The sequence below is a fragment of the Daucus carota genome, chromosome 1 (assembly GCF_001625215.2).
Source record: "Daucus carota subsp. sativus chromosome 1, DH1 v3.0, whole genome shotgun sequence".
Taxonomy (NCBI): domain Eukaryota; kingdom Viridiplantae; phylum Streptophyta; class Magnoliopsida; order Apiales; family Apiaceae; genus Daucus; species Daucus carota.
In genome coordinates, this window is record NC_030381.2 from 46,982,657 (window position 1) to 47,010,206 (window position 27,550).

The 27,550-nt window shown below is 33.0% G+C and overlaps 4 protein-coding genes across 4 annotated transcripts; all 4 read left to right on the plus strand.

The window, feature by feature from the left end:
- Nucleotides 1–1,949: 1,949 nt before the first annotated feature.
- LOC108223531 (protein MAIN-LIKE 2-like) lies at nt 1,950–3,692 on the plus strand. Its single transcript, XM_017397850.2, has one exon. It carries the CDS (start codon nt 1,950–1,952, stop codon nt 3,690–3,692), a length of 1,743 nt encoding a protein of 580 aa, XP_017253339.2.
- Nucleotides 3,693–7,282: 3,590 nt separating this feature from the next.
- On the plus strand, nt 7,283–9,130 carry LOC108223540 (protein MAIN-LIKE 2-like). The gene has a single exon (XM_017397863.2). The coding sequence runs from the start codon at nt 7,283–7,285 to the stop codon at nt 9,128–9,130; it is 1,848 nt and encodes a 615-aa protein (XP_017253352.2).
- A 3,589-nt stretch (nt 9,131–12,719) lies between these two features.
- Nucleotides 12,720–14,567, plus strand: LOC135150519 (protein MAIN-LIKE 2-like). Its single transcript, XM_064086861.1, has one exon. The coding sequence runs from the start codon at nt 12,720–12,722 to the stop codon at nt 14,565–14,567; it is 1,848 nt and encodes a 615-aa protein (XP_063942931.1).
- Nucleotides 14,568–17,752: 3,185 nt separating this feature from the next.
- LOC108223548 (uncharacterized) lies at nt 17,753–19,951 on the plus strand. The gene has a single exon (XM_017397873.1). The coding sequence runs from the start codon at nt 17,753–17,755 to the stop codon at nt 19,949–19,951; it is 2,199 nt and encodes a 732-aa protein (XP_017253362.1).
- The last annotated feature ends 7,599 nt before the right edge of the window (nt 19,952–27,550 follow it).

Sequence of the window (27,550 nt, forward strand, 5' to 3'; positions counted from 1 at the left end):
TTATCAAAAAATATGTCATGTATAACTCTAAATTCAAAGTGTTTTATTATAAGATGTATAAATTAATATCTTATAATATTTTTCATATATCGCTATGCACGTTCTATCATCAATTCTGGCGCCATCATCAATTCTAAACCTAAGATATCATCCTAAACTAATTTATGCGCCCCAAACCTAATATGTCATTCGACCCTAATATATGATTCTGTTTTAAACCTAATATATTATCCTAATCCTGCCATATCAATTTAATTATGTTCTCTCTAGAACATCAATGTGTATTTTATATCTTTAATATATATTCTATATTGTGATCGGTTCTAATACATCATGTATCAGTACATATATGGATCTTGGATGCATAAGATTTGTTTTTCTAAACTTTCTTTCTTGCTCCTTTGTTTGCACTAAAGCACACTTTCTGACACTCTATATTCACCTTCAGACATATGTTACAACTTGTGCTTAGAAAAGTTTTTTTCAAAACGGTTTTTCGAAAAATCTTTTAAATTCTCTTCCAACCACCAATTAACCAGTACGTATAGAAAAACGTAAAATATATTTCACATTATTTATACAATGGTATACAAATACATTCACATGATAAACCTAATTTCTTTGTAAGCCTCTAGTGGTTGCCCCAATAATTCTTGACCCAGAAACATGCAGGAGTATCCATATATGTCTTTTTTGACAAATACAAACAAAACTAATTAATTACTGCTAAATTAATTAGCTAACAAATTTATTTTTATTTCATAAATGTAAACAAATAAATTATTCATTTCTGTATATTAAAAAACTTAAAATTCAATTCCTTTTATTAAAAGGTAGATATGTATCATTTTATTTCTTTAATATTATAAAAAAAAATATGAGAGATGCTAAAGAATCAAAAATATACCCCAAAATTTTTTGAGATCATCATTTAAATATTTAAAAACACACAAAAATTATCAATTATTAAAACACATCTTCATGCTAGTATTTGTGTGTATATATAATGGGTCCCACATAGTTATATATTTCTTCTGCATCTGTACATACGTACATATAAACACATACATATAAACAACAGTTGCAGAATCTCACATAATGAACTTACACCAAACCAGTGAAGGAAGAAATAATAAATATAATTGGTCCCACATCCATTTCACGAAATAATTCATCACGTAAATACTGAATTTTATGAATTTAGCTTGATTACCTTAATTATACTAAAACTGTTCCAATTAAAATAAACAAAATTTACATATAAAATTTAGTCACAAGCACACAATACAAATTCAACGTTGATGTTAAAATAACATATAATATCTAGTTTGTTTTGTGAATTTAACACTTCTAGTTAATGCACCTAAAAAGTAAGATTATATAATTTCCAAACTATATATGTCCTTTTAATTTCCAAATGAAGAAGTTATAAATTTAATTGGTCTGTATTTGTGAATTGTTTGGAACCTCTGATTAATGCACCTACAAACTAATATTGTATAATTTTCCAAACTGCAAACTGTATGTGTCCTTTTAATTCCTAGATGGAGAAGCCATAAATTAAATTAAAATGAAATTAATGTGAAAACGAGTAAAGCCAAATCAGTAAGCTGTAAGTTGGTTTCATGCACATCACTGGCCTGGGCAGTTATGTCTACATGCAAAATCCCAGCAGATAGATACATTTCATATTTTGTATGCTTATGTTTATACATTCAATAAGTTACCATTTGACCCCAATTCAAACTTCACAAATCACAACTTCAAAAAGCAAAACAAAGCTTCAAAAACCTTCACAAATCACAACATCAAACACCAGAAACAAGCTTCAACCTTTTCTGCAATGGAGGCCGGTAACACATCTGCTGTTGTTGCTGCTGGAGATGCCCTTGTTGAACAAAGTGAAGAGGTGATGGTCCCAACTGGCGGGGGGGAATCCAACATTAGGAATGGCCCATCTCATGAAACCCTTGGTTAGTGAGGACATTCTTTATTATCCTCCACCACCAACTGTACTGATAGCCTCAAACCCCAATTCTCAGAACTTGAAGAAATGGTGTTTAAAAGGGAGCAAAACAAGCCCCAAAGCAAGATGGAATCTTTGGGTGAATTCTTTGGAGCCGAGGTACGGAGAAATCTGGAGGAGAAGTGGGATCTACCAAGCAATCAAGGCCTCCACATATAGTGTCCCGAGGGACAAGATGTTGCTCTTGGGCTTTGCAGAGTTCTGGTGCTGTGATACCAATACTTTCGTTTTTCCTTGGGGTGAGGTAACCATAACTCTTGAAGATATTCTTCATTTAGGGTCTTTATCTGTTATAGGTTGCTCAATATTAACTCCCTTTGATAATGATGAATGTGGTCATGTTTATAACTGTTTGAGAAATGAAATCAAGCAAGTTAAACGTGATCATGGTGAATCTGTGACTCCTCATATGTGGATGGATCATTTTGTGATGAATCCTGGTAAGGAGGTAGAACATGAAGCCTTTCTTTTATGTTGGCTTTCTAAGTTTGTGTTTTTACGCACTCAGATACTAGTGCAGGATGTGAATGTGGCTATTCATTTGTCTAGGGGTACTAGGGTTGCCCTTGCCCCTGTCGTTCTTGCTTATATTTATAGAGATATGAGTGTGCTACATAATGCAATGGGTAAGCCTGTTGAATCAGGGTCTAGAATTGGTAAGAAGTTCGTTATGTGGCACTATGATTTAGTGCAGATGTGGGTTTGGGAGAGGTTTCCCGAAATGAGGCCAAATCCAAAAGTCATAGAAAGGGGAGACCCTAGAGCAGCAAGGTGGAATGGAGTCCCAAAGCTGAACTTAAGTGATTACAGGACGGCCTTAAACAATGCCAGCATTTTATTATATTGGCGCCCTTATTCTCTGATTCAGAGCGAAAGTATGTTGAGCAACTTGTACAAAGATAAAGAACAGTGGGTAGTGGTGGAGTCTGATGCAGTAGAAGCTTTTGCTCGATGCTTGAGAGCTTCTAACTTGAATGGATTAGGTTATACTGAACCGTATTTCCCCCAAAGAGTTGCTAGGCAATTTGGATTGGACCAAGATATTCCTCTGCTTGATAGGAATATTGCTTTGGGCAGTTATGACAGACCAATTAGAGGTGTAAGAGTCTATATACCACCTCGAGATTTTGAGTCTGATGTCACTGCCCGATACAATTCTTGGTGGAAGGGCCTTTTGGCTGTCAATGAGAATTATGTGGACAACAGCAACCATGAACAACAACTTTTAGCGTTGCTTCCTTGTGGACACCAGAGCAATGCAGAATCCTTCGCGGCTCCTGGTTCTCTTTCTGGTTGTGTTATGCAAAGCCTAGAAGCTGGTCCTTCAACTGCTCAACTTAATAGTCAATTGGGAAAACCTGATGGCTATGATAAAAGCTGGAATGGTCTTGGCAATGATCCAGCATTGAGCAGTGATGATGATGTTGATGAAGATAGTCTTACAATTGCACAATATCTTAATCGATCAAGAAAGAGAGATGTTTTTGAGAATGCAAGGGATGTTGGTAATGAGCATGTACTGAATACTGGTACTTCAAATTTGATGGCATTGGCAATATGCCCTGACACTACTAATGGCTTAACTTGCACAAGCGAACCCCTGGAAATGAGTGTGCCTTCTTTTAAAGGTAAGAAGAGTAAATTGTCAAGTGATAAGCAAGCATGAGTTTGAAGAATATGCAGTTGTGAGTCTAGAGGATAACATTATTAATCTTGAAGAACGCGGTGAGGAATCACAACACCTGGGATTCAAGGCTCGTTAGTTGCAGGCTCGAAATGATTTTGGATAAGCATGGAGCAGTAGATCTGGTGCTAGTTCTGCAGGAAATCCTGAGAAGTAGTTCTCATCATTAAATTACTTAGCAATTAGCATTCGTTACTTTATTGCTCTCTTGGTGTAATTGTTTGGAATTTTAAAAACATTGTTTCTTGCTGCTACATCCGGTTGAATTTAGCACCCAACTTATACCAATTGTGACTTTTAAATATGTGATTAGGTCAATTGTGATGTTGGGATTTCTGAACAATAGTCTAATAATAACTTTTAAGTATGCGATGAGGTCAATTGTGATGTTCTGCTTTCTTGCACGTTGGTGCAATTTTGATCGGTTCGAATATCTTTCATTTAATTGTATCGGTTGAGAGTTTTTCCGTCTGGTTAATGTAAGGGTTTTTTTTTTAGAAAAAAAAACATTTACTTCAAGGACTTTTAGAAATTGCAGTAGTGTACTGATTTATTGTACCATATGTATTATTTTCAATTTTTCGATTTTAAAGCCGAAACCGGTCTTATTAAAATCGAACCGAGATCTTTGAAAACGAAACCAAACTAAAAGTTTAGTTGCGTTTACGATATTCGATTTTTCAAATCCAAGATCCATGGTTCCGATTTTACCCAAAAACCGAATCAAACTTACCTGCGATCTCCCCTAAATATATGTATATTTATAAAAAAAATACATATTTGTATTTCAAATAATACTTGATATTATTAAAATAATACTTGATATCATAATGTTGTATATAAATATAATACATATATAATTAATATTTATATAAAAATGTTATATTTTATTTTTCTTTATTTAATTTAATTTATATAATTAATTAATTTTGCAAGAAAATATGACATGAAATATTTTGCATGTGAAAATACTCAAGTTTTAAGTAAGTTAAGTGAAATTGTTTTTTGATTAACTCATTGTCAAACTCCTTGAATAATTTTTTTTTCTTTATATCCTAATGAACTTTATTTTAGTTAATATTTTTTATATTTTTAGTTTTATTTAAATATTTGAAATCTATTTTTATATAAATATATTTCAAGTAAAAAGGTATTTAAATTTATTTTGTTAACATATAAAAATGATGATGAAAATTTTTTACATTATACAAGAATTTGAGAATATATATGATTCTCGTAAAACATAATTGTTATATCTTACACGAAAAGAATTACGGAATACATTATCAAAAAATATGTCATATATATTATATGATATACTTTATTTTGAGATTGAATATACTTTAATACTAAATGTATAATTTAATATTCTATTATATTTTTCAATATATATGTCATGTATCTGTAGTCATCCATTCATAACCTAATAACCTAATATATTAATATATGCCCATCCTAAGCATAATAAGCCCACCATAATTAACCCAATATATCATGTATATACCAGTCTTAAATCTGATGTACATCATCTTAATTCTTTTATATCAATTTACGTGTTCTCTTGCATATTTTTAACATTTTACTTCTTTAATATGAATTCTATAACAGATATGTCCTAATACATCATGTATCTCAGTGTAATTATATATCTTGGATGCTGAGCATCTGTTTTTTCTGAACTAACTTTCTTTCTTTTGTGTTCTTTGTATTATCAAAAAATATGTCATGTATAACTCTAAATTCAAAGTATTTTATTATAAGATGTATAAATTAATATCTTATAATATTTTTCATATATCGCTATGCACGTTCTATCATCAATTCTGGCGCCATCAATAATTCTAAACCTAATATACCATCCTAAACTAATTTATGCGCCCCAAACCTAATATGTCATTCGACCCTAATATGATTCTGTTTTAAACCTAATATATTATCCTAATCCTGCTATATCAATTTATGTTCTCTCTAGAACATCAATGTGTATTTTATATCTTTAATATATATTCTATATTGTGATCGGTTCTAATACATCATGTATCAGTTTAATCGGACATATATGGATCTTGGATGCATAATATTTGTTTTTCTGAACTTTCTTTCTTGCTCATGTGTTTGCACTAAAGTGCAAACACACTTTCTGACACTCTATATATATTCACCTTCAGACATATGTTACAACTTGTGCTTAGAAAAGTTTTTTTCAAAACGGTTTTTAGAAAAATCTTTTAAATTCTCTACCAACTACCAACCAGCATGTATAGAAAAACGTAAAATATATTTCACATTATTTATACAATGGTATCCAAATACATTCACATGATAAACCTAATTTCTTTGTAAGCCTCTGTTGGTTGCCCCGATAATTCTTGACCCAGAAACATGCAGGAGTATCCATATATGTCTTTTTTGACAAATACAAACAAAACTAATTAATTGCTGTTAAATTAATTAGCTAACAAATTAATTTTTATTTCATTTAGACGGACTAAATGTAAATAAATAAAATTTTCATTTATGTATATTTAAAAAACTTAAAATTCAATTCCTTTTATTAAAAGGTAGATATGTATCATTTTATTTCTTTAATATTATAAAAAAAATGTGAGAGATGCTAAAGAATCAAAAATATACCCCAAAATTTTTTGAGATCATCATTTAAATATTTAAAAACACACAAAAATTATCAATTATTAAAACACATATTCATGCTAGTATTTGTGTGTATATATAATGGGTCCCACATAGTTATATACAGTATTTCTTCTGCATCTCTACATACATATAAACACATACATATAAACAACAGTTGCAGGATCTCACATAATGAATTTACACCAAACCAGTGAAGGAAGAAATAATAAATATAATTGGTCCCACGTCCATTTCACGAAATAATTCCATAACGTAAATACTCAATTTTATGAATTTAGCTTGATTACCTTAATTATACTAAAACTGTTCCAATTAAAATAAACAAAATTTACATATAAAATTTAGTCACAAGCACACAATACAAATTCAACGTTGATGTTAAAATAACATATAATATCTAGTTTGTTTTGTGAATTTAACACTTCTAGTTAATGCACCTAAAAAGTAAGATTATATAATTTCCAAACTATATATGTCCTTTTAATTTCCAAATGAAGAAGTTATAAATTTAATTGGTCTGTATTTGTGAATTGTTTGGAACCTCTGATTAATGCACCTACAAACTAATATTGTATAATTTTCCAAACTGCAAACTGTATGTGTCCTTTTAATTCCTAGATGGAGAAGCCATAAATTAAATTAAAATGAAATTAATGTGAAAACGAGTAAAGCCAAATCAGTAAGCTGTAAGTTGGTTTCATGCACATCACTGGCCTGGGCAGTTATGTCTACATGCAAAATCCCAGCAGATAGATACATTTCATATTTTGTATGCTTATGTTTATACATTCAATAAGTTACCATTTGACCCCAATTCAAACTTCACAAATCACAACTTCAAAAAGCAAAACAAAGCTTCAAAAACCTTCACAAATCACAACATCAAACACCAGAAACAAGCTTCAACCTTTTCTGCAATGGAGGCCGGTAACACATCTGCTGTTGTTGCTGCTGGAGATGCCCTTGTTGAACAAAGTGAAGAGGTGATGGTCCCAACTGGCGGGGGGAATCCAACATTAGGAATGGCCCATCTCATGAAACCCTTGGTTAGTGAGGACATTCTTTATTATCCTCCACCACCAACTGTACTGATAGCCTCAAACCCCAATTCTCAGAACTTGAAGAAATGGTGTTTAAAAGGGAGCAAAACAAGCCCCAAAGCAAGATGGAATCTTTGGGTGAATTCTTTGGAGCCGAGGTACGGAGAAATCTGGAGGAGAAGTGGGATCTACCAAGCAATCAAGGCCTCCACATATAGTGTCCCGAGGGACAAGATGTTGCTCTTGGGCTTTGCAGAGTTCTGGTGCTGTGATACCAATACTTTCGTTTTTCCTTGGGGTGAGGTAACCATAACTCTTGAAGATATTCTTCATTTAGGGTCTTTATCTGTTATAGGTTGCTCAATATTAACTCCCTTTGATAATGATGAATGTGGTCATGTTTATAACTGTTTGAGAAATGAAATCAAGCAAGTTAAACGTGATCATGGTGAATCTGTGACTCCTCATATGTGGATGGATCATTTTGTGATGAATCCTGGTAAGGAGGTAGAACATGAAGCCTTTCTTTTATGTTGGCTTTCTAAGTTTGTGTTTTTACGCACTCAGATACTAGTGCAGGATGTGAATGTGGCTATTCATTTGTCTAGGGGTACTAGGGTTGCCCTTGCCCCTGTCGTTCTTGCTTATATTTATAGAGATATGAGTGTGCTACATAATGCAATGGGTAAGCCTGTTGAATCAGGGTCTAGAATTGGTAAGAAGTTCGTTATGTGGCACTATGATTTAGTGCAGATGTGGGTTTGGGAGAGGTTTCCCGAAATGAGGCCAAATCCAAAAGTCATAGAAAGGGGAGACCCTAGAGCAGCAAGGTGGAATGGAGTCCCAAAGCTGAACTTAAGTGATTACAGGACGGCCTTAAACAATGCCAGCATTTTATTATATTGGCGCCCTTATTCTCTGATTCAGAGCGAAAGTATGTTGAGCAACTTGTACAAAGATAAAGAACAGTGGGTAGTGGTGGAGTCTGATGCAGTAGAAGCTTTTGCTCGATGCTTGAGAGCTTCTAACTTGAATGGATTAGGTTATACTGAACCGTATTTCCCCCAAAGAGTTGCTAGGCAATTTGGATTGGACCAAGATATTCCTCTGCTTGATAGGAATATTGCTTTGGGCAGTTATGACAGACCAATTAGAGGTGTAAGAGTCTATATACCACCTCGAGATTTTGAGTCTGATGTCACTGCCCGATACAATTCTTGGTGGAAGGGCCTTTTGGCTGTCAATGAGAATTATGTGGACAACAGCAACCATGAACAACAACTTTTAGCGTTGCTTCCTTGTGGACACCAGAGCAATGCAGAATCCTTCGCGGCTCCTGGTTCTCTTTCTGGTTGTGTTATGCAAAGCCTAGAAGCTGGTCCTTCAACTGCTCAACTTAATAGTCAATTGGGAAAACCTGATGGCTATGATAAAAGCTGGAATGGTCTTGGCAATGATCCAGCATTGAGCAGTGATGATGATGTTGATGAAGATAGTCTTACAATTGCACAATATCTTAATCGATCAAGAAAGAGAGATGTTTTTGAGAATGCAAGGGATGTTGGTAATGAGCATGTACTGAATACTGGTACTTCAAATTTGATGGCATTGGCAATATGCCCTGACACTACTAATGGCTTAACTTGCACAAGCGAACCCCTGGAAATGAGTGTGCCTTCTTTTAAAGGTAAGAAGAGTAAATTGTCAAGTGATAAGCAAGCATGAGTTTGAAGAATATGCAGTTGTGAGTCTAGAGGATAACATTATTAATCTTGAAGAACGCGGTGAGGAATCACAACACCTGGGATTCAAGGCTCGTTAGTTGCAGGCTCGAAATGATTTTGGATAAGCATGGAGCAGTAGATCTGGTGCTAGTTCTGCAGGAAATCCTGAGAAGTAGTTCTCATCATTAAATTACTTAGCAATTAGCATTCGTTACTTTATTGCTCTCTTGGTGTAATTGTTTGGAATTTTAAAAACATTGTTTCTTGCTGCTACATCCGGTTGAATTTAGCACCCAACTTATACCAATTGTGACTTTTAAATATGTGATTAGGTCAATTGTGATGTTGGGATTTCTGAACAATAGTCTAATAATAACTTTTAAGTATGCGATGAGGTCAATTGTGATGTTCTGCTTTCTTGCACGTTGGTGCAATTTTGATCGGTTCGAATATCTTTCATTTAATTGTATCGGTTGAGAGTTTTTCCGTCTGGTTAATGTAAGGGTTTTTTTTTAGAAAAAAAAACATTTACTTCAAGGACTTTTAGAAATTGCAGTAGTGTACTGATTTATTGTACCATATGTATTATTTTCAATTTTTCGATTTTAAAGCCGAAACCGGTCTTATTAAAATCGAACCGAGATCTTTGAAAACGAAACCAAACTAAAAGTTTAGTTGCGTTTACGATATTCGATTTTTCAAATCCAAGATCCATGGTTCCGATTTTACCCAAAAACCGAATCAAACTTACCTGCGATCTCCCCTAAATATATGTATATTTATAAAAAAAATACATATTTGTATTTCAAATAATACTTGATATTATTAAAATAATACTTGATATCATAATGTTGTATATAAATATAATACATATATAATTAATATTTATATAAAAATGTTATATTTTATTTTTCTTTATTTAATTTAATTTATATAATTAATTAATTTTGCAAGAAAATATGACATGAAATATTTTGCATGTGAAAATACTCAAGTTTTAAGTAAGTTAAGTGAAATTGTTTTTTGATTAACTCATTGTCAAACTCCTTGAATAATTTTTTTTTCTTTATATCCTAATGAACTTTATTTTAGTTAATATTTTTTATATTTTTAGTTTTATTTAAATATTTGAAATCTATTTTTATATAAATATATTTCAAGTAAAAAGGTATTTAAATTTATTTTGTTAACATATAAAAATGATGATGAAAATTTTTTACATTATACAAGAATTTGAGAATATATATGATTCTCGTAAAACATAATTGTTATATCTTACACGAAAAGAATTACGGAATACATTATCAAAAAATATGTCATATATATTATATGATATACTTTATTTTGAGATTGAATATACTTTAATACTAAATGTATAATTTAATATTCTATTATATTTTTCAATATATATGTCATGTATCTGTAGTCATCCATTCATAACCTAATAACCTAATATATTAATATATGCCCATCCTAAGCATAATAAGCCCACCATAATTAACCCAATATATCATGTATATACCAGTCTTAAATCTGATGTACATCATCTTAATTCTTTTATATCAATTTACGTGTTCTCTTGCATATTTTTAACATTTTACTTCTTTAATATGAATTCTATAACAGATATGTCCTAATACATCATGTATCTCAGTGTAATTATATATCTTGGATGCTGAGCATCTGTTTTTTCTGAACTAACTTTCTTTCTTTTGTGTTCTTTGTATTATCAAAAAATATGTCATGTATAACTCTAAATTCAAAGTATTTTATTATAAGATGTATAAATTAATATCTTATAATATTTTTCATATATCGCTATGCACGTTCTATCATCAATTCTGGCGCCATCAATAATTCTAAACCTAATATACCATCCTAAACTAATTTATGCGCCCCAAACCTAATATGTCATTCGACCCTAATATGATTCTGTTTTAAACCTAATATATTATCCTAATCCTGCTATATCAATTTATGTTCTCTCTAGAACATCAATGTGTATTTTATATCTTTAATATATATTCTATATTGTGATCGGTTCTAATACATCATGTATCAGTTTAATCGGACATATATGGATCTTGGATGCATAATATTTGTTTTTCTGAACTTTCTTTCTTGCTCATGTGTTTGCACTAAAGTGCAAACACACTTTCTGACACTCTATATATATTCACCTTCAGACATATGTTACAACTTGTGCTTAGAAAAGTTTTTTTCAAAACGGTTTTTAGAAAAATCTTTTAAATTCTCTACCAACTACCAACCAGCATGTATAGAAAAACGTAAAATATATTTCACATTATTTATACAATGGTATCCAAATACATTCACATGATAAACCTAATTTCTTTGTAAGCCTCTGTTGGTTGCCCCGATAATTCTTGACCCAGAAACATGCAGGAGTATCCATATATGTCTTTTTTGACAAATACAAACAAAACTAATTAATTGCTGTTAAATTAATTAGCTAACAAATTAATTTTTATTTCATTTAGACGGACTAAATGTAAATAAATAAAATTTTCATTTATGTATATTTAAAAAACTTAAAATTCAATTCCTTTTATTAAAAGGTAGATATGTATCATTTTATTTCTTTAATATTATAAAAAAAATGTGAGAGATGCTAAAGAATCAAAAATATACCCCAAAATTTTTTGAGATCATCATTTAAATATTTAAAAACACACAAAAATTATCAATTATTAAAACACATATTCATGCTAGTATTTGTGTGTATATATAATGGGTCCCACATAGTTATATACAGTATTTCTTCTGCATCTCTACATACATATAAACACATACATATAAACAACAGTTGCAGGATCTCACATAATGAATTTACACCAAACCAGTGAAGGAAGAAATAATAAATATAATTGGTCCCACGTCCATTTCACGAAATAATTCCATAACGTAAATACTCAATTTTATGAATTTAGCTTGATTACCTTAATTATACTAAAACTGTTCCAATTAAAATAAACAAAATTTACATATAAAATTTAGTCACAAGCACACAATACAAATTCAACGTTGATGTTAAAATAACATATAATATCTAGTTTGTTTTGTGAATTTAACACTTCTAGTTAATGCACCTAAAAAGTAAGATTATATAATTTCCAAACTATATATGTCCTTTTAATTTCCAAATGAAGAAGTTATAAATTTAATTGGTCTGTATTTGTGAATTGTTTGGAACCTCTGATTAATGCACCTACAAACTAATATTGTATAATTTTCCAAACTGCAAACTGTATGTGTCCTTTTAATTCCTAGATGGAGAAGCCATAAATTAAATTAAAATGAAATTAATGTGAAAACGAGTAAAGCCAAATCAGTAAGCTGTAAGTTGGTTTCATGCACATCACTGGCCTGGGCAGTTATGTCTACATGCAAAATCCCAGCAGATAGATACATTTCATATTTTGTATGCTTATGTTTATACATTCAATAAGTTACCATTTGACCCCAATTCAAACTTCACAAATCACAACTTCAAAAAGCAAAACAAAGCTTCAAAAACCTTCACAAATCACAACATCAAACACCAGAAACAAGCTTCAACCTTTTCTGCAATGGAGGCCGGTAACACATCTGCTGTTGTTGCTGCTGGAGATGCCCTTGTTGAACAAAGTGAAGAGGTGATGGTCCCAACTGGCGGGGGGAATCCAACATTAGGAATGGCCCATCTCATGAAACCCTTGGTTAGTGAGGACATTCTTTATTATCCTCCACCACCAACTGTACTGATAGCCTCAAACCCCAATTCTCAGAACTTGAAGAAATGGTGTTTAAAAGGGAGCAAAACAAGCCCCAAAGCAAGATGGAATCTTTGGGTGAATTCTTTGGAGCCGAGGTACGGAGAAATCTGGAGGAGAAGTGGGATCTACCAAGCAATCAAGGCCTCCACATATAGTGTCCCGAGGGACAAGATGTTGCTCTTGGGCTTTGCAGAGTTCTGGTGCTGTGATACCAATACTTTCGTTTTTCCTTGGGGTGAGGTAACCATAACTCTTGAAGATATTCTTCATTTAGGGTCTTTATCTGTTATAGGTTGCTCAATATTAACTCCCTTTGATAATGATGAATGTGGTCATGTTTATAACTGTTTGAGAAATGAAATCAAGCAAGTTAAACGTGATCATGGTGAATCTGTGACTCCTCATATGTGGATGGATCATTTTGTGATGAATCCTGGTAAGGAGGTAGAACATGAAGCCTTTCTTTTATGTTGGCTTTCTAAGTTTGTGTTTTTACGCACTCAGATACTAGTGCAGGATGTGAATGTGGCTATTCATTTGTCTAGGGGTACTAGGGTTGCCCTTGCCCCTGTCGTTCTTGCTTATATTTATAGAGATATGAGTGTGCTACATAATGCAATGGGTAAGCCTGTTGAATCAGGGTCTAGAATTGGTAAGAAGTTCGTTATGTGGCACTATGATTTAGTGCAGATGTGGGTTTGGGAGAGGTTTCCCGAAATGAGGCCAAATCCAAAAGTCATAGAAAGGGGAGACCCTAGAGCAGCAAGGTGGAATGGAGTCCCAAAGCTGAACTTAAGTGATTACAGGATGGCCTTAAACAATGCCAGCATTTTATTATATTGGCGCCCTTATTCTCTGATTCAGAGCGAAAGTATGTTGAGCAACTTGTACAAAGATAAAGAACAGTGGGTAGTGGTGGAGTCTGATGCAGTAGAAGCTTTTGCTCGATGCTTGAGAGCTTCTAACTTGAATGGATTAGGTTATACTGAACCGTATTTCCCCCAAAGAGTTGCTAGGCAATTTGGATTGGACCAAGATATTCCTCTGCTTGATAGGAATATTGCTTTGGGCAGTTATGACAGACCAATTAGAGGTGTAAGAGTCTATATACCACCTCGAGATTTTGAGTCTGATGTCACTGCCCGATACAATTCTTGGTGGAAGGGCCTTTTGGCTGTCAATGAGAATTATGTGGACAACAGCAACCATGAACAACAACTTTTAGCGTTGCTTCCTTGTGGACACCAGAGCAATGCAGAATCCTTCGAGGCTCCTGGTTCTCTTTCTGGTTGTGTTATGCAAAGCCTAGAAGCTGGTCCTTCAACTGCTCAACTTAATAGTCAATTGGGAAAACCTGATGGCTATGATAAAAGCTGGAATGGTCTTGGCAATGATCCAGCATTGAGCAGTGATGATGATGTTGATGAAGATAGTCTTACAATTGCACAATATCTTAATCGATCAAGAAAGAGAGATGTTTTTGAGAATGCAAGGGATGTTCGTGATGAGCATGTACTGAATACTGGTACTTCAAATTTGATGGCATTGGCAATATGCGCGGACACTACTAATGGCTTAACTTGCACAAGCGAACCCATGGAAATGAGTGTGCCTTCTCTTACAGGTAAGAGGAGTAAATTGTCAAGTGATAAGCAAGCATGAGTTGAAGAATATGCAGTTGTGAGTCCAGAGGATAACATTATCAATCTTGAAGAAGAACGCGGTGAGGAATCACAACACATGGGATTCAAGGCTCGTAGTTGCAGGCTCGAAATGATTTTGGATAAGCATGGAGCAGATCTGGTGCTAGTTCTGCAGGAAATCCTGAGAAGTAGTTCTCATTATTACTTAGCAATTAGCATTCGTTACTTTATTGCTCTCTTGGTGTAATTGTTTGGAATTTTAAGAACATTGTTTTTTTAAAGATTTTACTTTGCTTCTTTATGCTTAAGCCATAACAATATCAAATTGTATCTTGCTGCTACATCCAGTTGATTTTAGCACCTTCTTCTGTTATAAAGGCAAGCATGAAGTTTCGTCAAAGCACGTGTATGAAGTCCATACATGTACAATATGTATAGAAAATGACCATAACTAAAAGGTGAGTTAAAAATTAAATGTACAACAATAAATCAGGATTTCAACTTGAGTGGATATTACAAATTCTTGGACTCTCTTTTCTGCCAGCCTCCCCTTCCTCTTAAACTCCATAATTGATGAGGCTTCCATTAATTTTATCTTCCTCGAGGAAAGAATTACTATTTTTTTTTATTAGTTTTAGTTTGTTTTTCTAAATCTACATCACAGGAGCTTATAGTTTACTTCTTTCTTTGATCCAAGTGGAGTTTACAATGAGATTCTGAGAGTTAATCGCCTATCTTATACTTTCGACTGTTATCATATTTAAATTTTTTTATTTTATTTATTTTCAGTTTGCATTCATTTCGGTCTTCTGACTTGTATTTTCAGCTCTTTGGTGGAAGGTTTGTTTGGCTTAATGTGGGTCTTGATTTAATTTCTTTGTAAACCTAGTTTCATATGATAAACCTAATTTGTTTGTAAGCCGGGGTGTCCCGCCATAATTCTTGACTCAGAAGCATGTCGGAGTAACTACACTGAACACATGAAGCCCTAGTAATTAATTAGTTAACAGATTAATTTTTTATTGCACTTTGACCTCGTGAATGTAGATTTTTAACTTTTTGTTATATTTTAATATGTTGATGAGTAGAAATTAATGGCGTGTATTAAACTTTATATTAATTATAAATTTTATGATAATTAAACTGTTTGATCTAAGATAAAGATAACATTTTGATAGATGGTTAATTTATTGTAGTTGACAAGTGATCTCAATGCTATTAACTTGTAAATATGTGATGGTTGTTTTTCGATGATTTATAAAACAATATTCATTTATTGTATTTACATTTTATAATTAATATTTACGTGTGTATTCATAAAAATTATGTGCATCCCAAATTAACACTTACGTCATATAGGTTATCTATCTCAGTACCTATTAATAATATAAAATAATGAGTCCAGTAATTTAGAAAATCTATTTTTAGTGTCAACTCCAATAGCAATGTATGTTTTTTATTTTCTATTATTTTAATAATAAATTTGAGAGAAAGAAGGTGAAAGAAGTTACAGAAAGACGAGGGAGTTGAATTTTTTATCTATAAGTATTTTGATGATGTGCCAACATTTTTTAAACATTATTAAAAAAAGAAATGTTATTCCAACACTATTCTGGCGATTACCTATATAAGTAGCACATCTTTAAATTTCATAACCATTACACCTATTTTTTGGTAACCTCTGGTCATTTACATATTCAATATTTATAAATAAAAAATTCATTTCTCTCTTTTTTTTTTATCTTTTCTTTCTTTTTCCTCCTCCTTTCTCTCAAATTTATTACTAAAATAAAAATATAGATTGCTATCAGAGCTTGAACACACTGTAACTCATTGTTTCATATCATTCATAGGCAATGTCTTAAGAACATATTTAGAAAAATAATTTAGAGTATAGCATCGTTGTAGCTTAATACCTCTAATTAATGCACCTAAAAGTTAAGAGTATAACGTTTGATTTTTTACATATATTTTTAGAAGATTTGACCATATATTTAAAATCGATATTTAAAAAAATATTTTTGAATAAAATTATATATATTAAATTTTTATTCAGAAAAAAATTATAAAAATATTGATTTTTGTCATGCGGTCAAAGCACCGTAAAAAGTCAAACAAGAAGGGAGTAATTTTCTAACTGAAAACGGGTTAATAGGCAAAAAGATCACTGAACTCATGGTCAACTTGCAGTTGGGTTACTGAACTCAAAAAGTTTGCAAACGGATCACAGAATTCGATTTAATTTGCAGTCAACTCATTGAACTAATAAAATTTTGCATTTAGGTCACTGCGCCGTTAACTATCAGTTGACTTTAACGGAATCCGTTAAAAAAAAATTGAAAAAAAATATAAAAATCGATTTTTATTTTAAAAATCTGAAAATTTTGAAAATACTTTAAAAAATATAAGAAATTCGAAAAAATCTAAAAATTTTGAAAAGAAATTTAAAACTTCGAAAAAAATTCTAAAAATTTTTAATTTCAAAAATTTAGGTATATTTTTTGAATTTCCAGATATTTTTTTTAATGTTTTCAAATTTTTTAGATTTTTTTAATTTTTACGTCTTTTCATTTTTTAAAAAAATTCCAAAATTTTTAAAGCCTTTTCAAAATTTTCAGACTTTTTAAGTTTTCAGTTTTTTTTTAAAGAACATATTTTCATATTTTTTTCAAAGGTTTTTTTTTATTTTTTAACGGATTCCGTTAAAGTCAACTGATACTTAACGGCGCAGTGACCTAAATGCAAGTTTTTATTAGTTCAGTGAGTTGACTGCAACTTACATCGAATTCTGTGATCCGTTTGCAAACTTTTTGAGTTCAGTGACCCAACTGCAAGTTGACCATGAGTTCAGTGATCTTTTTGCCTATTAACCCAACTGCAAACTGTACATGTCCTTCTAATTTCCAAATGGAGAAGCCATAAATTTGGTTAAAAATGAAATTAATGTGAAATCGAGTAGAGCCAAATTAAGTAAGCTGTCAGTTGGTTTCATGCGCATCACTAGCCTAGACAGTTATGTTTACATGCAAAAGCATAGCAGTATAGCCCATAGATACATTTCATGTTTTCTATGTTTATGTTTATACATTCAAATATAGTTTGACCCCAATTCAAACTTCACAAATCACATCAAAAACCAAAGTAAAGCCTTCAAAAAGCTTCACAAATCACAACATCAAACACAAAGCTCCAAGCTTTTCTTCAATGGAGGATCACACATCTGCTGTTGTCATCGGAGATGGCCTCATTGAAGAAAGTGAAGAGGAGATGGTTCCACTTGGTGGGCAAAATTCAACATTAAGAATAGCCCATCTTCTTAAACCCTTTGTTAGTAAAGACCTTGCTTATTATCCTCCCCCACCAACTATACTAATACCCTCAAACCCCAATTCTCAGAACTTGAAGAATTGGTATTTGACAGGGAGCAAAAACAGCCCATCAGAAAGATGGAAGCTTTGGGTGAAAACTTTGGAGCCCAGGTACCAAGAAATCTGGAAGAGGAGTGGGATTTATCATGCAATCAAGGCCTCAACTCATAGTGTTCCAAGGGACAAGATGGTGATCTTGGGTGTTGCTGAGTTTTGGTGCTGTGATACAAACACTTTTGTTTTCCCATGGGGTGAGGTAACTATTAGTCTTGAAGATATTGTGCATTTAGGGTGTTTGTCTGTTTTAGGTTGCTCTATTTTAACTCCCTGTGAAGATATTGATGTTTATAATTGTTTGAGAAGTGAAATTAAGTGTATTAAACTTGCTAGTGGTGGATCTGTGACTCCTTGTATGTGGATGGAGCATTTTATGAATAGGGGTAAGGGTGTAGAGCATGAAGCGTTTCTTGTATTTTGGCTGTCTAAGTTTGTTTTTGTGCGCACTCAGATACTTGTGCAGGATTTGGGTGTGGCTATTCATTTGTCTAGAGGTACTAGGGTTGCCCTTGCGCCTGTTATTCTTGCTTGTATTTATAGAGATATGAGGGTGCTACATAATGCAATGGTTAAGCCGGTCCAATTAGGGTCTGGAATTGGTATGAAGTTCGCTATGTGGCACTACGATTTAGTGCAAATGTGGGTTTGGGAGAGGTTTGTGGACTTGAGGCCAAAGCCAAATGTCATAGAAAGGGGGGAGCCTAGATCAGCACGGTGGAACGGAGTCAGAAAGCTGAACGTTAGTGATGTCAGGACGGCCTTGAATGAGGCCAAACTTTTATTTTTGTGGCGCCCTTATTCTATGATTCAGAGCGAAAGTATGTTGAGCAACTTGTACAAAGATAAAGAACAGTGGGTAGTGGTGGAGTCTGATGCAGTAGAAGCTTTTGCTCAATGCTTGAGAGCTTCTAACTTGAATGGATTAGGTTATACTGAACAGTATTTTCCCCAGAGAGTAGCTATGCAGTTTGGGTTGGACCAAGATATTCCTCCCCTTAGTAATATTGCTTTGGGCAGTTATGACAGACCTATTAGAGGTGTAAAAGTCTATATACCACCTCGACTTTTTGAGTCTGATGTCACTACCCGATACAATTCTTGGTGGAGGGGACTTTTGGCTGTCAACGAGAATAATGTGAACAGCAACCATGATAAACAACTTTTACCATTGCTTTCTTGTGGACACCAGACCATTGCAGAATCCTTACAGACTTCTGGTTCTCTTTCTGTTTGTGTTATGCAAAGCCTAGAAAATGGTCCTTTAACTGCTCAACTTAATAGTCAAGTTGGAAAACCTGATAGCTTCGATAAAAGGAATGATCTTGGCAATGATTCAGTATTGAGCGGTTATGATGATGTTGATGAAGATAGTCTTACAATTGCACAATTTCTTAATCGATCTAGAAAGAGAGATAATTTTGAGAATGCAAGGGATGTTGGTGATGAGCATTTACTGAATCATGTTACTTCAAATTTGATGGGATTGGCAATATGCCCTGAAACTACTAAAGGCTTAACCTGCACAAGCGAACCCATGGAACCAAGTGTGTCGATTATGCCTTCTTCGAATTTGTGCAAGGAGGGTAAATCTTTTTCTGAAAAACAATGTGGACCTCTGGAAATGAGTGCGAGTAGCATGCCTTCTTCTGAGAAGAAAAGGAAATCTTCTGTAAAAAGGCAAACAGAAGTTGAAGAAAATGCTGTTGTCACTGGGAATTTAAAACCCCTGGAAGTGAGTGTGCATGGTATGCCTTCTCTTACAGGTAAGAAAAGTAAATCTTCAAGTGATAAGCAAACAGGGGTAGAAGAATATGCAGTCGTGAGTCCGGAGGATGAGATTATCAATCTCGAAGAAGAAATCCGCGAGGAATCACAACACCTGGGACTCATGGCTCGTATTTGCAGGCTTGAAATGATTTTTGATATGGTTAAAGCAATAAAATCTGGTGCTAGTTCTGCAGGATATCCTGAGAAGTAGTTCTCATTATTACTTGGCATTCGTCACTTCATAATCATTGCTCTCTTGGTGTACTTAAATTTTAAAAACATTGCTTTTTAAGAAGATTTTACTTTGCTTCTTTATGGTTAAGCCATTACATCAAATTGTATCTTGTTGCTACAGCCAGTTGATTTTAGCACTTTCTTCTGTTATACACCCTCCGTCCCGCCCAAATGCTTACATTTGGATTGGGTACAGAAGTTAAGAAAATAAATAAAATTAAAGTGAAAAAGTAAGAAAAGTGAAGATAATTGCGGAACCGATTAATATTTAATGTAAGTAAGTATAGCGGAGAAAAGTAGTGGGAGTAGTTGATTTTTATATTATAAAAATTTACTATATTTGATAAATTTTAAAATATAAAGAATTGGAAGGGATGTCTATAAAGGAATGTGTATAGAATTGACCGGACATCTGCTCTCTACCACATGCAAATTAACAGGTTGGTATGGTCAAATATTGTCATGGCCTTGTGGGTTGTTGCCAACAACCAAAACTATTGTAGACTTGTTTCTTATGCCAACATGTGCTTTACTTTCCCAGTACTTCCCATACACATATATAAACCCCAGGTTAGCACCTCTTGCTAATGTAGTCATTTTGGTTCATGCACAGCCACCACTGGTGAATTATGTTCTATGGACTACTAGCTATGATCAGTCCGTTTAATTACTCTGTCTCAACCACTATATATACTGCCTCCATGTTTCTGAACAAGATTCATCTCATTGACCAAAAAGATTATGAATTTATTCCATCCTTGCTTGTAATGTTTCTTGCTTAAATGAGTATTCCACAGGCAGGCAGGCACGTACTGTCGATTGGTAATGACGATGGTGATCATTCGGTGTCTTAATACTGAGGAGCTGGTTGCTTCTGGATACTCATTTATGCAAGAATCGTTACAACTGAAGGCTACATATTGTTCTTCAACGGCACAGCTGATAAATGAATGATTCCAAGGAAATCAGATAAGTTCTTCATTATTGATGTTTTTCACTTGAACATCAGTTTTACTTATAAGTTATTACGTACAGTGATTTGAGCATAAACGTGATTTCTCTGGATAAATTACTCGGCAGACAAAGATTGCTATTTCAATTTGTTACATCTGACCATAATTATCCAAAGCAACTGTTACACATTGATTAGCCAATAATTATCAAAGATAAACCATATTGTATTTTGACAAATCATAAAATTTAACGAGCACAAAGTGATTTTAAGTAGTTAGAACAAGAATTCACAACTATGCAATCGTACTTGAATATTTTTTTCAAAGACACATAACAAGAGTTGTATTATCTATGAAATGTTTCCATGCAACCTGTGAAATATGATGGAGCCAAGCCTTAGACGAATTTGGTAGCTCTGGCAGAAGAAGAAACACTCAGGGACGGGAGAACAGTGAGCATGAGAGGGCGATCATGGGCCTCTTCATCATCTTCTTCATCATCAGTGTCGTCTGTTGTGTTCAAATGCATGCATGAGAAGCATTGCAACGACGCAAAGAATGCAGTGGACACGCCCAATCCCAAACAATTTGCCAGATCAATAACCTTCCCATTCGACGTGTAAGGTCTGATTCTTGAATTATTCTCCATGATATCCGAACTTCCCTATCCCCGGCAGTAGCAGAAAGATAGAATGCGATTTTGTAAAAACTTGTGCAGACAGATGCTAGAATAGTTGTAAGATGTAACTAACAATTATTTGTTTTTGTCAAGTGTGTTAGTGCCACACCAATCCTTTCCCCACAAAGCTCAATAAAAAACATATGAGGATCGCAACTCAAATGTTGCTTGCACGTCCATGCTCAATACAAATTAATCAAAACAAGTCATGGTACTATATTATTTTAATGATCTGTCAAATAAGCATAGAAGAAACAGAATCAGAAATAAGAGAAAGGTGAAAGGTTGAATTCAATCTTATGGTCTGCTTTAAATAACCTGTAAACTAATTATTGCTCCCGGTCTTCCCGGAACCGAGGGAGTATTATTTTTCGTATGAAGAATATTAAGTACTTCTAGTTTCCATCTTATAAAACTGAGGGAGTGCTGGTTCTGGGTGATCAGTGTCAGAGAAATTTAACCGACTACAGTACATTATTAAAAAATTTATGCTCCCCATAAAGAAGTGGAGACAGCATATTGTGTCAGCTCTTGAGCTCGGTGGACTAGAAATTGCTAAAGATGGCAACTTTCTGCAAAATACGAGTGACCCATGTGATAAATTTGGGGTTTTCTTGTATTTAAATTACCAAACTGCATTGCCCCCTAGTTGTTTGGTTTTGATCAGAAAATCAGTGTTGGTGTATTGCATTTAACCATAATCTGCATTTCTTCAGTGTACCTTTATTCAATGCATGGCTAGAGCTAATTGTTTGTGCTAAAATAAATAAAATTATTGTTATTAATTTTGTATAAAAAATTAATTTCTGATGTTAAATAGTAGTATATCTCTAATGATTAGTTTTAAATATTTTTTGAATTTACTTCCAAATAAATCCCGTTTTGAATATAAAATTTACTGATTTTCGAAGACCATTCAACTTTTTTATTCACTTCTCTGTTGCAACTTCCCAGCACATCTCATTTGAATATAAATTTAAAATTAAGTTATAAAAAGTTTACACTTTCAAATACCTTTTTATTTATTTCTCTCTTTCTCTCTGTGTTAGAAATTATTACTTCATCTACATATGTTCTATAAAACAAATTAATTTATAATATAAATGTACAATACTTACCCGCTCTATTACAAATACACGGTTGCTCGGGTAATCAATATACTTATATAAAGAAGAAGCGAGGGGCGTGTAGGTGGCGCCTCTCACATCGCTTCGTTCTATTTTTCTAATTTTCTGCAATTTTTGGATGAAAAATACCAAAAATTAGAACTACTTTTTTTAGTTTCGGATATATTAGAAGCAAGTTTCAGAATCTGATTTTGTTTCAAATTATTTATGGAATATAGTAGCTTGAAAGTTTTAATTTGATTTTGTTTTTATATAATCTGATTTTGTTTCAGATTATTTATGGAATATAGTAGCTTGAAAGTTTTAATTTGATTTTGTTACTATATAAAAGAGGAGCGAGGGACGTGTAGGTGGCGCCTCTCACATCGCTCCGTTTTATTTTCTAATTTTCTAATTTTCTGAAATTTTCAGATGAAAAATATCAAAAATTAGAACTGTCTTTTTTAGTTTCAGATATATTAGAAGCGAGTTTCAGAATCTGATTTTGTTTCAGATTATTTATGGAATATAGCAGCTTGAAAGTTTTAATCTGATTTTGTTTCAGATTATATTGGCACTGTTTGGAAGTTAGTAGTAAGCAGTTTGTTGTTAGTGGATTGAATTATATGTTTTAATTATTTGATTAAAGTAGATATTTTGATTAGTGGATTGAGTTAGCAGTTTCTCGTAATCGTTTAGTAATTAGCTGATTGATAATCTTTTCTGACACAGATCAAAACCTCTAACACAAAAAACTCTTCAAAATCAGTAATAAATCAGTAATTAGTTGATTGATAATCTTTTCTAACACAAATCAGAACCTCTAACCCAAAAAAACTCTTCAAAATAGTTTTCTCAGAAATAACATTTTGAATTCAAACCTCCATTGCATCCCGCTAACTAGGGGTGAGCAAAAAATCGAATAAATCCGAAACCGAAACCGCCAAAAACCGCTAGAATCTAAACCGTATAAAACCGAACCGAAACCGAAACCGAAAATTTTAAAACCGAACCCGAAACCGATTATGCGGTTCCGGTAATAGCTAGGAACCGATCCGAAAAAAACCGAACCGATCCGATTTTTAAAATAATTATAATATTTATATAATATTTTATATTTATAAATTTACAGTATTATTTATATTTTAAAAATACAGACTTATATATATATCTACTAGAAATCTAGAGTTTCTGGGATTAAATAGGACTTGGGTCTGTGCTAGTAGTTTGGGCTCTTGATATGCTGCTTGCCTGCTTCTGTTTCTTCTTGTTTGCTATTTTATTTTTTAGTTGCTTCTTTTTTTGCACGTAAATTCTCTTTCTTTGCTAGTGATCCTAATGCTTTTTATTTTATTTCTCTGCTAGTCCTTTACTCCAGAAAGAGACTTCCTTCAACTCCATCCTGAGTCTCCTGACTAAACATACGCATTTTAAATAGCATTTGATGAGGTTTACAATACACTAGCAAGACTTCTAGATTTGTTTATTGCCTGTAACTTGATTTAGTGCTAGTGCTGGTTCACAGAATGTTCTACCTAGCAGGCAACATGCAATAGCGTGATTGAACTAAATTTGTATTAATACCTATGTAGAGTTATGAATTTTTATGTTTTCTATGTTTAAACTTCGGATGGATGCATAATTTTAAGTTAAGTTTAATTATTTATGTATAATTTTTCTTTTTTTCTTTCATGCGGTTTTATAACCGAAACCGAACCGATAGAAACCGAATCCGAGGTTTTGGAACCGAAACCGAAACCGAGGATGAGATTGCGGTTGAGGTTTTTGATTTCTAAAACCGAGGGCATGCGGTTTTATCCAAAAACCGCACCGAACCCGCATCCGCTCTACCCTACCGCTAACACACTAATATTATTAGCAGATTCTAGTTATCAAACCTGAAACTCCACAAAACTCTAATTCTATCCAAAATCCCTAATTTCCAAACCTGATCATCATATGGTCATCCCTGCTACACTCAATTCATCTTGATCGCATTGCAACAGAAGCCGAACAAGCTCTAGGCAAGTGAAAGGGCAAAATTTCGAGTCATTCTAGTTCGATTATTGTAAACCCCATCACAGTATTATTACTACCCACCCACATACCGCTCAAACTCACTTCGGCCTCGACTCCACGACTTGATCTTACCTTTTTCCTCCTCCTTAACTATATCGGTTTGTAATTGATTTTAGAGGTAATTGCATATCGCACCCCCTAAGTATCGTTCAAAAACGATAGAGTACCTATACTTTAAGAAACTCAACTCGCACCCCTTATCTTTACTTCTCAAAACCGAGATGCACCCCCTGCCGTTAACTTCCGTTAATTCAGTGCACTCCGTTAAGTCACTATATATATAATTGCAATTCGGACCCCCTAACTTACGTCCAAAAACAATATTGTACCCATATTTTTGAAACTCGAATCGCACCACCTATTTTTACATCTCAGGAACGATACGCATCCCCTCCGTTGAATTCCGTTACCTTAAGTTAAAATACTCCTCCGTCTCAAATTACATGTCCCTTTTGCTTTTTGAGGAGTTAAATTGACTAATTTTTGACCAACTATTTGAAAATATGTATTTATTAAAATAGACTAGATTTAATTATTGATGATATTTTTTAAAAAAAAATTGATCAATTTTTCCAAACAAAATAATTAAAATTTATATATTTTAATCAATAGATAAATTTATGTATTATTTATAATAAATATCACATAATATTTATTATTTATATTTAAAATAGTGTATATTTTAAGTACCTAATACATGTGTCACTAAAAATTTAAAATCATTCAATATGTAAAATCATTTTGACTTGGGCATAACTTAATTAAACTAAATTTTAATAAAAAATATCATCAAAAAGTAAATCTAGTCTATTTGTTTTCGCAAATAATAGAGGGTCCGATTTCGCAAATAATAGAGGTAACTGCAATTCGGACCCCCTATTATTTACCTCTATTAAAATAGGCTAGATTTACTTTTTGATGATATTTTTTTTAAACAAAATTTAGTATATTTTAATATGTAACTTTCTATTTCCTAAAGTAATAAATAAATATTTTTTTAATAGTTAGTCAAAAACTAGTCAATCTGACTTTTCAAAAAACAAAAGGGACATGTAAATTGAGACGGAGGAATATTTTAACGGAAGGTAACGGAATTCAATAGAGGGGGTGCGTATCGTTCTTGAAATGTAAAGATAGGTGATCCGATTTGGGTTTCCAAAAGTACGGGTACAATATCGTTTTTGAACGTAAGTTAGGGGGTCCGAATTGCAATTATATATATAGTGACTTAACGGAGTGCACTGAATTAACGGAAGTTAACGGCGGGGGGTGCATCTCGGTTTTGAGAAGTAAAGATAAGGGGTGCGAGTTGGGTTTCTTAAAGTATAGGTACTCTATCGTTTTTGAACGATACTTAGGGGGTGCGATATGCAATTACCTCTTGATTTTATTACTACAATTCATATCGGAGGATTCTAGTACAGACTACGGAGTAAGGGGCCGTTAGCTTCTTATAAGTGCTTTTAATTTTTTATACAAACAGATTAAAAGAAAAGTATAAACCGGCTTTCTATTAGAAAAAATAAGAAGCAATTGTTATCAAACAATAAGTATTTATTTTTAACTCACTCAAACGGCCCTAAGTCTCTAAAGAATTTTAAGTTTGAGAGGGATACATATAGGGATGTTGGCTATCGCTTTTAAGTTGGAATTCTGTGTTTATAAATTAGAAGCACTTATTCGTACTGGTTTGTGTAAAATGTCAAGAAGTACTTAAAAGAAGTTGAAGAATGCTAACTTTTGTTTCAGGACTTCTGCTTCTTTTCCAAACACTTTAACCACTTACAAGTCTTAAATTGTTTCTAACTTCTATTTCACTTAATTACTTTAAGCAATAAGCATTTATTTTAAGTTCACCCAAACAATAAAAGACTAAAAAACAAACATTATACATTTTTAAGAACCGGGAGAACTTTGTCACTTTGACATTGTTCGGACTTCAGACCATCTTGATTATTAATAACGAAACACTGCACAGTGCATAAAGTTCCGATAAACAATAAGCTGTTCGTATTGTGAATGTGCATCTGGTAACAGATATGACTTCATACAGTGATACAGTGAATTGTTTCCCACCTCTCTTTCAGCCTTCAGGGATGGTCACAAATTTAAGGCCCAAAACTAAACTAAGTAAAGTTTCATGCCCAAAATCCCTCATATAATATATATTCCGAGGTAGAGAAGAAAACAAGGCTTGATAAATTTAAGTTTCTTACTTGTACGAAAAAACATATTTAGTCGATTTTTATATATGACAGGGATTTGCATAACATATTTGTACTTTCAAATAATTTAACGCCTCAACATATTTGTACTTTCAAATAATTTAACGCCTCAACATTTTTCCTAATTTCATTCAATCTAACACTCGAGATTTTTTCAACTCAGTAAACAAAATAACGGTGTCGATAATTTTGTATCAAAAACCAGAGCAACCTAGTCACAAGACAACAAGACAAAACACTGATGAAGCACTTTAAAACTCACAAATATAAACACATAACGAGAAAATGAGAAGAAGAAAAAGGATGGTGTACGATAATTTGAAGACGACGAAATGGTCGAATTGTCAAGCGATTCAACAACCTTATCTTTACTTGATATGAAATTTCCAAAACTCCAGTGTGGTGACTGAAACCTTACAGGAGGAGAGAAGACATGGAAAGAGGCAGATGAATAATATTATAAGCCAGAAAGAAGGTCCACTTGAAAAGGTATTTAGGGGCCGTTTGGGTGGGCTTAAAATAAGTGATTCTTGC